General features: G+C 41.7%; 1 protein-coding gene across 1 annotated transcript; it reads right to left on the reverse strand.

Moving 5' to 3' along the window:
- Nucleotides 1-3,188: 3,188 nt before the first annotated feature.
- LOC128225265 (cysteine-rich and transmembrane domain-containing protein 1-like) lies at nt 3,189-13,875 on the reverse strand. Its single transcript, XM_052935378.1, has 3 exons — nt 13,720-13,875; nt 7,935-8,107; nt 3,189-4,261 (listed from the first exon to the last, which is right to left on the reverse strand). The coding sequence occupies exons 2-3, from the start codon at nt 8,066-8,068 to the stop codon at nt 4,126-4,128; spliced, it is 270 nt and encodes an 89-aa protein (XP_052791338.1). The 5' UTR covers nt 8,069-8,107; nt 13,720-13,875; the 3' UTR covers nt 3,189-4,125.
- Nucleotides 13,876-14,542: the final 667 nt, after the last annotated feature.

Raw genomic sequence — 14,542 nt, forward strand, 5'->3', positions numbered from 1 at the left:
TAACTGGCGACCCAGGGGCGATGTTCGATCAACCACTAGCAAAAACAAACTGTCTGGGACGTATAGCGGAGGTCGCTTGTGAAAATGCTACACACTGGCACACTCCAACAACCAACGTTAGAAGCCAGGGGAGGCGAAGGGGGTACACGTATTGCGAATGTGCAATGTTTAAGAGAGGATATTGTGCTATAGCTGCAAGATGGCGGCGAAAAGCGATAGGTATTTTGGTTCACAGATACGCCATTCAAGTGACAGTACACAGATCTACGCCTTCAGTGTGACAATATGTCCAGAGGTACAAGATTACATATAGATATGCCATTGATGTGACACTATGGCCAGGCGTACAATAATACCAATAGTTACGCCATTGATGTGACAATATGGCCAGGCGTACAAGAATACACAGAGTTACGCCCTTGATCTGACGATATGTCCTGGCGTATAAGAATACACAGAGTTACGCCCTTGATCTGACGAAATGTCCAGGCGCACTATGTCCAGGCGTACAATAATACCAATAGTTACGCCCTTGATGTGACACTATGTCCAGGCGTACAATAATACCCAGAGTTACGCCCTTGATGTGACACAATGTCCAAACGTACAAAAATTCACAGAGTTACACCCTTGATTTTACACTATGTCCCGGCGTACAAGAATACGCAGAGTTACGCCCTTGAATTGTGACAATATGCCCAGGCGTACAATAATACACAGAGTTACGCCATTGATGTGACACTATGTCCAGGCGTCGTACAATAGGTCTAGGCGTACAATAATGCCAATAGTTACGCCATTGATGTGACACTATGTCCAGGCGTACAAGAATACCCATAGTTACGCCATTAATGTGACACTATGTCCAGGCGTACAATAATACATATAGTTGCGCCCTTGATGTGACACTATGTCCAGGCGTACACTAATACCCATAGTTACGCCATTGGTGTGGCGATATGTCCAGTCGTACACTAATACACAGAGTTAATCCCTTGATGTGACACTATGTCCAGGCGTACACTAATACACAGAGTTCATCCCTTGATGTGACACTATGTCCAGGCGTACACTAATACACATAGTTAATCCCTTGATGTGACACTATGTCCAGGCGTACAATAATACGCAGAGTTGCGCCCTTGATGTGACGATATATCCAGGCGTACAAAAATACCCATAGTTACGCTATTGGTGTGGCGATATGTCCAGTCGTACACTAATACACAGAGTTAATCCCTTGATGTGACACTATGTCCAGGCGTACACTAATACACATAGTTGCGCCCTTGATGTGACACTATGTCCAGGCGTACACTAATACACATAGTTAATCCCTTGATGTGACACTATGTCCAGGCGTACAATAATACGCAGAGTTGCGCCCTTGATGTGACGATATGTCCAGGCGTACAAAAATACCCATAGTTACGCCATTGGTGTGGCGATATGTCCAGGCGTACACTAATACACAGAGTTAATCCCTTGATGTGACACTATTTCCAGGCGTACAAGAATACACATAGTTGCGCCCTTGATGTGACACTATGTCCAGGCGTACACTAATACCCATAGTTACGCCATTGGTGTGGCGATATGTCCAGTCGTACACTGATACACAGAGTTCATCCCTTGATGTGACACTATGTACAAGCGTACAAGAATACGCAGAGTTACGCCCTTGATGTGGCAAAATGTCCAGGCGTACAAGAATACGCAGAGTTACGCCCTTGAATTGTGGCAAAATGTCCAGGCGTACAAGAATACGCAGAGTTACGCTCTTGATGTGACAATATGCCCAGCTGTACAATAATACACAGAGTTGCGCCATTGATGTGACAATATGCCCAGCTGTACACTGATACACAGAGTTGCGCCCTTGATGTGACAATATGTCCAGGCGTATAAGAATACACCGAGTTTCGCTCTTGATGTGACAATATGCCCAGCTGTACAATAATACACAGAGTTTCGCCCTTGATGTGACAATATGTCCAGCTGTACAATAATACACAGAGTTTCGCCCTTGATGTGACAATATGTCCAGGCGTACAATAATACACAGAGTTGCGCCCTTGATGTGACAATATGCCCAGCTGTACAATAATACACAGAGTTTCGCCCTTGATGTGACAATATGTCCAGGCGTACAATAATACACAGAGTTGCGCCCTTGATGTGACAATATGTCCAGTCATACAATAATACACAGAGTTGCGCCCTTGATGTGACAATATGCCCAGCTGTACAATAATACACAGAGTTGCGCCCTTGATGTGACAATATGTCCAGGCGTACAATAATACACAGAGTTGCGCCCTTGATGTGACAATATGTCCAGGCGTACAATAATACACAGAGTTGCGCCCTTGATGTGATAATTTGCACATGCGTACAAGAATACACGTAAGAACGCTATTGATGTGACAATATGTCCATAATAATGGTTGAATTGTGACCTTTGATCAATTGTGAAGACAGAGGAACGTTAGTTTCCACTGACAGTGCCCTTGGCTTTTCACTTGAAAAAAATACGTTGTCTCTATTGTTATTAACATTTAACTTTGCACTCAGAATGGGTTCTTTATCTGATACTTGGTTTGTAAAATATATTGAGACATGTCTGGTCATACATACAATAGAAGTCATTTGAATACCTCAGAGGTCACATTTTCCATCCACGTTATATCAATGTTTATGTAGGTCAAGTTTAATTATGGACCAATTGTTTGGGTCACTGGGTCAACTATTTGCTAACCCTTGCTCACATTATTTGGTGACATAGTATGTATTTTCTACCACAGACTCAGGAAATGCAGTCAGAATGTTTGTCTTTAGACATTTCACATGTAATAGCTGAAATATAAATGTGGGACATTTCGAGGATACGAAAAGAAGGACACTAGAATTTGAATTTGAAATGTACGAAACAATTTGTTAATTTTTATAACGTCCACGGTTTTTCCTCACTCTCAGTAAGACTTCTTATAATTCGTTTTCTGTGTAATATTTATGTCAAGTTTTATTTTGGCTCGTAACTGGTAAAAACTAGGCCCCTTATTTGAATGGTCAAAGACGAGGTAACACTGTGCGTATGGTCTTTTGGGGGAGTCTCTCGGGTCTATGGAAATGATTACTTTTTAATGAGATGGCATGAGGTTCGCATTCCTACAATAAGAAAACAAGAATATAATTATGTTCATTTATACATCATATTTTACACCGCATGTAATACGGTAATAAAGATATGCAGGTAGCTTGATCCACTAGTGCAACATTTCATATTTCAAACAATGCTTGATACCTAATCATTAGTAATAATTTAATGCCAGACCGAGTGGGTCACTATATCTAATAGCGAACCCAATTTTGCTTTATGTCGATGCCTGGAAATCAATTCAAATTTAAGTATTTCAATACGGGCCGATGAATCCAACCTTAATCGGCCGTCAGTGAAAATAACCACGAAAACTTGTTGGCAAGACGGGCGGGAGAACTTGCAAGCCGGACGAGACGGTAAATCGGTGTTAGTAAAACAACGGACTGTCGAAGCATGGCGATATATACTCGTATGTGAGTGTAGTCGACCTTAGGCAAAACAGATCGATGTACGTCTTTGATATCGAGAGGCGTGGCTATGTTAATTTAACTAGATGGCGAAGACAAGTGATTCCGGTCCTACGACTGCATGACGAGTCTAGTGATTCCGGTCATACGACTGCATGACGAGACAAGTGATTCTGGTCGTACGACTAGATGACGAGACTAGTGATTCTGGTCGTACGACAAGATGGCGAAGACAAGTGATTCTGGTCGTACTACTAGATGATGAAGACAAGTGATTCCGGTCCTACGACTAGATGGCGAGACAAGGGATTTCTATCCCACGACTAGACGGCGAAGTTATTCCTGTCCTACGACGTAATTGCGGCAAGATGGCGAGACAAGTGAGTCTGGTCCTACGACTAAATGGCGAGATTAGACGATGATGCAGAAATCGAGCGGCGAAGTGAAGCTATGACTGGATGGTGAGGCAGATGTTTGTATGACTAGATCGGCGAAGTGGAGTGGCGAGGTTGGGCGATGATTTGTATGACGAGATGGCGAGGTAGGGCGGCGAGGTCGCTACGTCTGGCTTGCGAGGCAACAGCAGAGAACGGTCCAGCAGCATGCGAGGAGGCAGCAGTCCTCCGCCATCTCCTGCTCCCGATCCCGCCGCTCCATCTCCCGCCGGTACGGGTCGTCCTGGTTATACACGATCCTGAATACATAACAACAGCATTAAACTAACAAATGGGAAAGGAAACTAATACTTGAAGCTTTGTATTAAAGTCAGCATGAGCGATATTTATATCAAGCGAGATATGGACTGATGCAACGCGAGATATTTTTAGATATAATTGTGAATTTTCTAAAATTGCTTTTCTTTTGAATTGTACATGTTTTTATTTGCAATAAATCGAAATGAATGTGTGTTTTTCCATAGTGAATGGTTGCGTACAGTGGGTACACAGATGGGAGACATTGTGTGTACAGTGCTAAACCATTTAAGGGTCGTATGTACAGTCCTTATCCAGAGGGAAATTGTGTGTACAGTACTTGTGTATACTGTCTTTACCCGCAGGTGTGTTGTGTGTACAGAACTAACCCAGAGGGAGATTGTGTGTACAGAACTAACCGAGAGGGAGATTGTGTGTACATCACTTACCCAGAGGGAGATTGTGTGAACAGTACTTACCCAGAGGGAGATTGTATGTACAGCACTTACCCAGAGGGAGTTTGTGTGTACAGTACTTACCCAGAGGGAGATTGTGTGTACAGTACTTACCCAGAAGGTATTGTGTGTACAGTCCTAAGACAGAGGTGTGTTGTATGTACAGTACTAAACCAGAGGGAGATTGTGTGAACAGTACTAACCCAGAGAGAGGTTGTGTGTACAGTCTTTAGCCAGAGGTGTGTTGTGTTTACAGTAATAACTCAGAGGGAGATTGTGTGTACATTACAACCCAGAGGGAGATTGTGTGAACAGTACTTACCCAGAAGGTATTATGTGTACAGTCCTAAGTCAGAGTTGTGTTGTATGTACAGTACTTAACCAGAGGGAGATTGTGTGTACAGTAGTAAACCAGAGGGAGATTGTGTAAACAGTACTTACCCAGAAGGTATTGCGTGTACAGTCCTAAGTCAGAGTTGTGTTGTATGTACATTACTAAACCAGAGGGAGATTGTGTGTACAGTACTTACCCAGAAGGTATTGCGTGTACAGTCCTTAGTCAGAGGTGGGTTGTATGTACATTACTAAACCAGGGGGAGATTGTGTATACAGCACTACCCAGAAGGGTTTGTTTGTACAGTCCAAAGTCAGAGGTGTCTTATGTGTACAGTACTAGCCCAGAGGGAGATTGTGTGACAGGACTAACCCAGAGGGAGATTGTGTGTACAGTACTCACCAAGAGGGAGATTGTATGTACATTAATAACTCAGAGGGAGATTGTGTGTACATTACTAACCTAGAGGGAGATTGTGTGTACATTAATAACCTAGAGGGAGATTGTGTGTACATTACTAAACCAGAGGGAGATTGTGTGTACATTACTAACCCAGAGGGAGATTGTGTGTACATTACTAACCAAGAGGGAGATTGTGTGTACATTACTAACCTAGAGGGAGATTGTGTGTACATTACTAACCCAGAGGGAGATTGTGTGTACATTACTAACCCAGAGGGAGATTGTGTGTACATTACTAACCCAGAGGGAGATTGTGTGTACATGACTAACCTAGAGGGAGATTGTGTGTACATTAATAACCTAGAGGGAGATTGTGTGTACATTACTAACCTAGAGGGAGATTGTGTGTACATTACTAACCCAGAGGGAGATTGTGTGTACATTACTAACCTAGAGGGAGATTGTGTGTACATTACTAACCCAGAGGGAGATTGTGTGTACATTACTAACCTAGAGGGAGATTGTGTGTACATTACTAACCCAGAGGGAGATTGTGTGTACATTACTAACCCAGAGGGAGATTGTGTGTACATTACTAACCCAGAGGGAGATTGTGTGTACATTACTAACCTAGAGGGAGATTGTGTGTACATTACTAACCCAGAGGGAGATTGTGTGTACATGACTAACCTAGAGGGAGATTGTGTGTACATTAGTAACCCAGAGGGAGATTGTGTGTACATGACTAACCTAGAGGGAGATTGTGTGTACATTACTAACCCAGAGGGAGATTGTGTGTACATTACTAACCTAGAGGGAGATTGTGTGTACATTACTAACCCAGAGGGAGATTGTGTGTACATTACTAACCTAGAGGGAGATTGTGTGTACATTACTAACCTAGAGGGAGATTGTGTGTACATTACTAACCTAGAGGGAGATTGTGTGTACATTACTAACCTAGAGGGAGATTGTGTGTACATTAATAACTCAGAGGGAGATTGTGTGTACATTACTAACCTAGAGGGAGATTGTGTGTACATTAATAACTCAGAGGGAGATTGTGGGTACATTAATAACTCAGAGGGAGATTGTGTGAACAGTACTTACCAAGAAGGTATTGCGTGTACAGTCCTAAGTCAGAGTTGTGTTGTATGTACATTACTAAACCAGAGGGAGATTGTGTGAACAGTACTTACCAAGAAGGTGTTGCGTGTACAGTCCTAAGTCAGAGTTGTGTTGTATGTACATTACTAAACCAGAGGGAGATTGTGTGAACAGTACTTACCAAGAAGGTATTGCGTGTACAGTCCTAAGTCAGAGTTGTGTTGTATGTACATTACTAAACCAGAGGGAGATTGTGTGAACAGTACTTACCAAGAAGGTATTGCGTGTACAGTCCTAAGTCAGAGTTGTGTTGTATGTACAGTAGTAAACCAGAGGGAGATTGTATGAACAGTACTTACCCAGAAGGCATTGCGTGTACAGTCCTAAGTCAGAGTTGTGTTGTATGTACAGTAGTAAACCAGAGGGAGATTGTGTGAACAGTACTTGAAAGTATTGCGTGTACAGTCCTAAGTCAGAGTTGTGTTGTATGTACAGTAGTAAACCAGAGGGAGATTGTGTGAACAGTACTTACCAAAAAGGTATTGCGTGTACAGTCCTAAGTCAGAGTTGTGTTGTATGTACAGTAGTAAACCAGAAGGAGATTGTGTGAACAGTACTTACCAAGAAGGTATTGCGTGTACAGTCCTAAGTCAGAGTTGTGTTGTATGTACAGTAGTAAACCAGAGGGAGATTGTGTGTACAGTACTTACCAAGAAGGTATTGCGTGTACAGTCCTAAGTCAGAGGTGTGTTGTATGTACAGTACTAAACCAGAGGGAGATTGTGTGTACAGTACTTACCCAGAAGGTATTGCGTGTTCAGTTCTAAGTCAGAGGTGTGCTGTATGTACAGTACTAAACCAGAGGGAGATTGTGTGTACAGTACTATCCCAGAGTGGGATATTGTGTACATTCATTACCCATGTGTACAGTATTTAGCCAAATTTGAGTGTAGTGTTTTTACCTAGAGAGGAATCGTGTGCAGAAATTACCAAGAGTGGGAGGATGGGGGGTGGGGGCAATAACCCGGCGTGGGAATAGTTTTTACAGTTCTTCCCCAGATGGAGCTGTGTGTTCTTATATATTATAGAGGAGACAAAATTGTTGGACAAAATTGCCTATTCGAACAAAATCACTCCACCATCACCAGTTTCCGAACAAAACATCAACAACGCAAAAAGTTGTTGCAATGACGAACAATCTTCCTTGGTAAAGCTTTTGCGAAAGGACAAATAAGAACACATACGATAGATATTGTAAATAACGTTCGGAAATGACAAGAACTGTGTCGGGATTTTCTCCATTTACGCAATGTTAAAGGGTTGTGTAAGAATTAATTTTGTCCGTACACCAAACGGTCATTGGTTTTATTAACTTACACAGTAGTTGGTTGAGGCTGTTGGTAGGCCCCTGCGGGTGGGTAGGGGGCGTATCCCTGCTGTTGGTAGCCCGGGGCTGCCCCATATTGAGGGGGCTGCTGGGGATAGGGCGCGGAAGGGTTCTGGTAGCTCATCAAACACACGGAGCGCACTCGCCTTCTCTATATCAAATCCTATTGTAAATCAAACACAAATTTAATATACCATCATCACAAAATAGCAACAGTACAGTACTCATTTGAACACAATTGTCAACGTTTTAGGGCAATATTGAGCATCGTTAGGTTCTGCCACACTATTTGAATATACCTATCTGTGAAAACTGAGATTAATAACTTGAACTTCTGACGACGATTTAACGTCTGTTCAAACATTTAGCTCGTATAATATACGAATAAAAGTAAATTAAAACAGTGTTAGTCGCAAAGATACATATGTGTACATGCATAAAGAAACATTTGGCGATTAATTTTCCCATATGTGACCTTTAAAACCATACATATAGACATAATCTGAATCCCCAACTACTGACTGGTTTGCAGTTGAACATTCGCGAATAATCAACTGGAAATGGTCGAATATCCGACTGACGAATATACGAATAAAAGTAAATTAAAACAGTGTTTGTCGCAAAGATACATATGTGTACATGCATAAAGAAACATTTGGCGATTAATTTTCCCATATGTGACCTTTAAAACCATACATATAGACATAATCTGAATCCCTATTAAACTACTGACTGGTTTGCAGTTGAACATTCGCGAATCCGAATGGCGAGTATACGAATAAAAGTAAATTAAAATAGTGTTTGTCACAAAAATACATATGTGTACATGCAAAAAAGAAACATTTGGCGATTAATTTTCCCATATGTGACCTTTAAAACCATACATATAGACATAATCTGAATCCCCAACTACTGACTGGTTTGCAGTTGAACATTCGCGAATAATCGACTGGAAATGGTCGAATATCCGACTGGCGAATATACGAATAAAAGTAAATTAAAACAGTGTTTGTCGCAAAGATACATATGTGTACATGCATAAAGAAACATTTGGCGATTAATTTTCCCATATGTGACCTTTAAAACCATACATATAGACATAATCTGAATCCCCAACTACTGACTGGTTTGCAGTTAAACATTCGCGAATAATCGACTGGAAATGGTCGAATATCCGACTGGCGAAAATACGAATAAAAGTAAATTAAAACAGTGTTTGTCGCAAAGATACATATGTGTACATGCATAAAGAAACATTTGGCGATTAATTTTCCCATATGTGACCTTTAAAACCATACATATAGACATAATCTGAATCCCCAACTACTGACTGGTTTGCAGTTGAACATTCGCGAATGTTCAACTGGAAATGGTCGAATATCCGACTGACGAATATACGAATAAAAGTAAATTAAAACAGTGTTTGTCGCAAAGATACATATGTGTACATGCATAAAGACACATTTGGCGATTAATTTTCCCATATGTGACCTTTAAAACCATACATATAGACATAATCTGAATCCCCAACTACTGACTGGTTTGCAGTTGAACATTCGCGAATAATCGACTGGAAATGGTCGAATATCCGACTGGCGAATATACGAATAAAAGTAAATTAAAACAGTGTTTGTCGCAAAAATACATATGTGTACATGCATAAAGAAACATTTGGCGATTAATTTTCCCATATGTGACCTTTAAAACCATACATATAGACATAATCTGAATCCCCAACTACTGACTGGTTTGCAGTTGAACATTCGCGAATAATCGACTGGAAATGGTCGAATATCCGACTGGCGAATATACGAATAAAAGTAAATTAAAACAGTGTTTGTCGCAAAGATACATATGTGTACATGCATAAAGAAACATTTGGCGATTAATTTTCCCATATGTGACCTTTAAAACCATACATATAGACATAATCTGAATCCCCAACTACTGACTGGTTTGCAGTTCAACATTCGCGAATAATCGACTGGAAATGGTCGAATATCCGACTGGCGAAAATACGAATAAAAGTAAATTAAAACAGTGTTAGTCGCAAAGATACATATGTGTACATGCATAAAGAAACATTTGGCGATTAATTTTCCCATATGTGACCTTTAAAACCATACATATAGACATAATCTGAATCCCCAACTACTGACTGGTTTGCAGTTGAACATTCGCGAATAATCGACTGGAAATGGTCGAATATCCGACTGGCGAATATACGAATAAAAGTAAATTAAAACAGTGTTAGTCGCAAAGATACATAAGTGTACATGCATAAAGAAACATTTGGCGATTAATTTCCCCATATGTGACCTTTAAAACCATACATATAGACATAATCTGAATCCTCAACTACTGACTGGTTTGCAGTTGAACATTCGCGAATAATCGACTGGAAATGGTCGAATATCCGACTGGCGAATATACGAATAAAAGTAAATTAAAACAGTGTTAGTCGCAAAGATACATATGTGTACATGCATAAAGAAACATTTGGCGATTAATTTTCCCATATGTGACCTTTAAAACCATACATATAGACATAATCTGAATCCCCAACTACTGACTGGTTTGCAGTTGAACATTCGCGAATAATCGACTGGAAATGGTCGAATATCCGACAGGCGAAAATACGAATAAAAGTAAATTAAAACAGTGTTTGTCGCAAAGATACATATGTGTACATGCATAAAGAAACATTTGGCGATTAATTTTCCCATATGTGACCTTTAAAACCATACATATAGACATAATCTGAATCCCCAACTACTGACTGTTTTGCAGTTGAACATTCGCGAATAATCGACTGGAAATGGTCGAATATCCGACTGGCGAATATACGAATAAAAGTAAATTAAAACAGTGTTTGTCGCAAAGATACATATGTGTACATGCATAAAGAAACATTTGGCGATTAATTTTCCCATATGTGACCTTTAAAACCATACATATAGACATAATCTGAATCCCCAACTACTGACTGGTTTGCAGTTGAACATTCGCGAATAATCGACTGGAAATGGTCGAATATCCGACTGGCGAATATACTAATAAAAGTAAATTAAAACAGTGTTTGACGCAAAGATACATATGTGTACATGCATAAAGAAACATTTGGCGATTAATTTTCCCATATGTGACCTTTAAAACCATACATATAGACATAATCTGAATCCCCAACTACTGACTGGTTTGCAGTTGAACATTCGCGAATAATCGACTGGAAATGGTCGAATATCCGACTGGCGAATATACCAATAAAAGTGAATTAAAACAGGTGTTTGTCGAATTCCCAACTGGCAACTAGCAGGTAGTTGAATATTCGAATCCCCAACTGGCAACTAGTAAGTAGTTGATTATTCGAATTCCCCAACTACCAACTACCAACTACCAACTACTTTCCAACTTTACCGTCATCATGCATCTTTCTCATTGTATCTTTCTTCCCTTCCTTCTTCTGTTAACTTATATTTTTAGTCAAACTCGTACTAATTCGAAACCAAAATTTTATTAATATCATGAAATGTGATTTATTTATGCACATGCAAATTGATTTTGTCTTTTTGTAATGTTAAATAGGTTATGTTACACAGATTTTTGATAACAAACCTCTTATCCAGTTCACATAATCTTATATTCCTGTTCCTTTACGTAATTAAGATATGACATACGGGACATGTATTTACAGTACAGATATAAAAAAAATTGTTCATTGTAGGGAATTGTAAACATATATTATGATGATATATTTCATGCTTTTATTATTTTATTCATGTAAGTGTGTCCCGGGGATCCCTGACCCCGCTTAACAAAAACAACAACATAGATTATATATTCTCTATTCTAAGATTATTATATGTAACTATAATATATGTTAAAAGCGGCGGTTCCTAGATTTGACGTTGGGGATCGAATGGTCAGAACACTCGGACGATGCCCCTTCCCATGAGCCAAACAACTGGAACATGCCCCTTCCCACGAGCCTGACGTCTGGAACATGCCCTTTCATACGAGCCAAACAACTGGAACATGCCACTTCCCATGAGCCTTACGACTGGAACATGCCCCTTCTCACGAGCCAAACAACTGGAACATGCCCCTTCCCATGAGCCTTACAACTGGAACATGCCCCTTCCCACGAGCCAGACAACTGGAAAATTCCCCTTCCCACGAGCCAAACAACTGGAACATGCCCCTTCCCACGAGCCAGATAACTGGAAAATTCCCCTTCCCACGAGCCATACAACTGGAACATGCCCCTCCCCACGAGCTAAACAACTGAAACATGCCCCTCCCCACGAGCCAAACAACTGAAACATGCCCCTCGCCACGAGCCAAACAACTGAAACATGCCCCTCCCCACGAGCCAAACAACTGGAACATGCCCCTTCCCACGAGCCAAACAACTGGAACATGCCCCTTCCCACGAGCCAAACAACTGGAACATGCCCCTTCCCATGAGCCTTACGACTGGAACAAGCCCCTTCCCATGAGCCTAAAGACTTGAACATGCCCCTTCCCATGAGCCTTACGACTGGAACATGCCCCTTCCCATGAGCCTTACGACTGGAACAAGCCCCTTCCCATGAGCCTTAAGACTGGAACATGCCCCTTCCCATGAGCCTTAAGACTAGAACATGCCCCTTCCCATGAGCCTTACGACTGAAACATGCCCCTTCCCATGAGCCTTACGACTGGAACATGCCACTTCCCACGAGCCTTACGACTGAAACATGCCCCTTCCCACGAGCCAAACTACTGAACCATGCTCCTTTCCACGAGCCAAACTACTGAAACATGCCCCTTCCCACGAGCCAAACAACTGAAACATGCCCCTTCCCACGAGCCAAACTACTGAAACATGCCCCTTCCCACGAGCCAAACTACTGAAACATGCCCCTTCCCACGAGCCAAACTACTGAAACATGCCCCTTCCCACGAGCCAAACTACTGAAACATGCCCCTCCCCACGCGCCAAACTACTGAAACATGCCCCTTCCCACGAGCCAAACTACAGGAACATGCCCCTTCCCACGAGCCAAACTACTGAAACGTGCCCCTTCCCACGAGCCAAACTACTGAAACATGCCCCTTCCCACGAGCCAAACTACAGGAACATGCCCCTTCCCACGAGCCAAACTACTGGAACATACCCCTTCCCATGAGCCTTACGACTGGAACATGCCCCTTCCCACGAGCCAAACAACTGAAACATGCCCCTTCCCATGAGCCTTACGACTGGAACATGCCCCTTCTCACGAGCCAAACAACTGGAACATGCCCCTTCCCATGAGCCTTACAACTGGAACATGCCCCTTCCCACGAGCCAAACAACTGGAACATGCCCCTTCCCACGAGCCAAACAACTGGAACATGCCCCTTCCCATGAGCCTTACGACTGGAACATGCCCCTTCCCACGAGCCAGACAACTGAAACATGCCCCTCCCCACGAGCCAAACAACTGGAACATGCCCCTTCCCATGAGCCTAAAGACTGGAACATGCCCCTTCCCACGAGCCAAACAACTGGAACATGCCCCTTTCCATATATTAAACAACTTGCTACGTGGTGTTTGTTTTGTTATGTTGTCCGAATCCGTTTAACTCCGTATTAGGAATCCGGCGTACCTAAACGACATCCGGAATACCGCCCATAATGACCCTCAGCCGGCTTACCAAAGGGAGGGGGCATCCTTATTCAACATAAAGAATCAGATGAAATAGTTATGTATTAAATAATTACATAAATTCTGATTCGTAAACGCCTACCTTATTCCCTATTAAAAGAGAAAACGTCCAATGTATCCAGTATTATTTTCTTCCTTAATTTAACTTGATCACATCAGTATCCGACTATAAACACTAGACGGTCACATGAGGACGATAAGTGACGCATAATCATCGACAATCTCACTAACACTATCTCCGCCACTTACGGACTTTACTCTCTCTCTCTATTTCGAAATTAACTTCCATGTTATGTTAAATAGTATTGCATATTATTAGTTATATTGCAATACGTAGAAAAACGATGACGGTGAGATGGCGGACCATTAATCAACATTACATGCCGAATACAGTCGGGTTTCGGATAGTGATTGTGCAAGGACCATAACACTAGCGCATTTGAGGTGGGGGAAGGGGACGCCGCATCGTAGAGGGCGTTGGAGAGGGGAGGGAGAGGTCGCCGCGTCGTGCGGGGCGGGGATTGGCGACTCACAGGCACGCATCCTCCAAAAAGGTTGAACTTTTGTCTACACAAATACGCCAAAATGTTCCCGACTAAGTAGATGTTCTGCATTCATATTTGTACAACGTATATAACACTAAAAACCATTCTCGTGAAAACAACCATCTGCATGGTGTATTTTTTTAGAAATTTCCATTTCATTCCATATATGATAAAGCATCCCCGCTTAAAGTGACCCTCTTGCATAAGTCATCCGCTTGAAACCGTCCAGATTCTGGTTTTAACTGGCCAACCCCATGATTGTCACTGTAAGAACCATTTATGTGAAATGACTCATCGATGTAAGAGGGCGCTTCAAAAAAGAACTTAATAAAGTGACACTAGTATTTAAAATCAATATAA

Source organism: Mya arenaria, chromosome 2, assembly GCF_026914265.1.
Source record: "Mya arenaria isolate MELC-2E11 chromosome 2, ASM2691426v1".
NCBI classification, from domain to species: Eukaryota; Metazoa; Mollusca; class Bivalvia; order Myida; family Myidae; genus Mya; species Mya arenaria.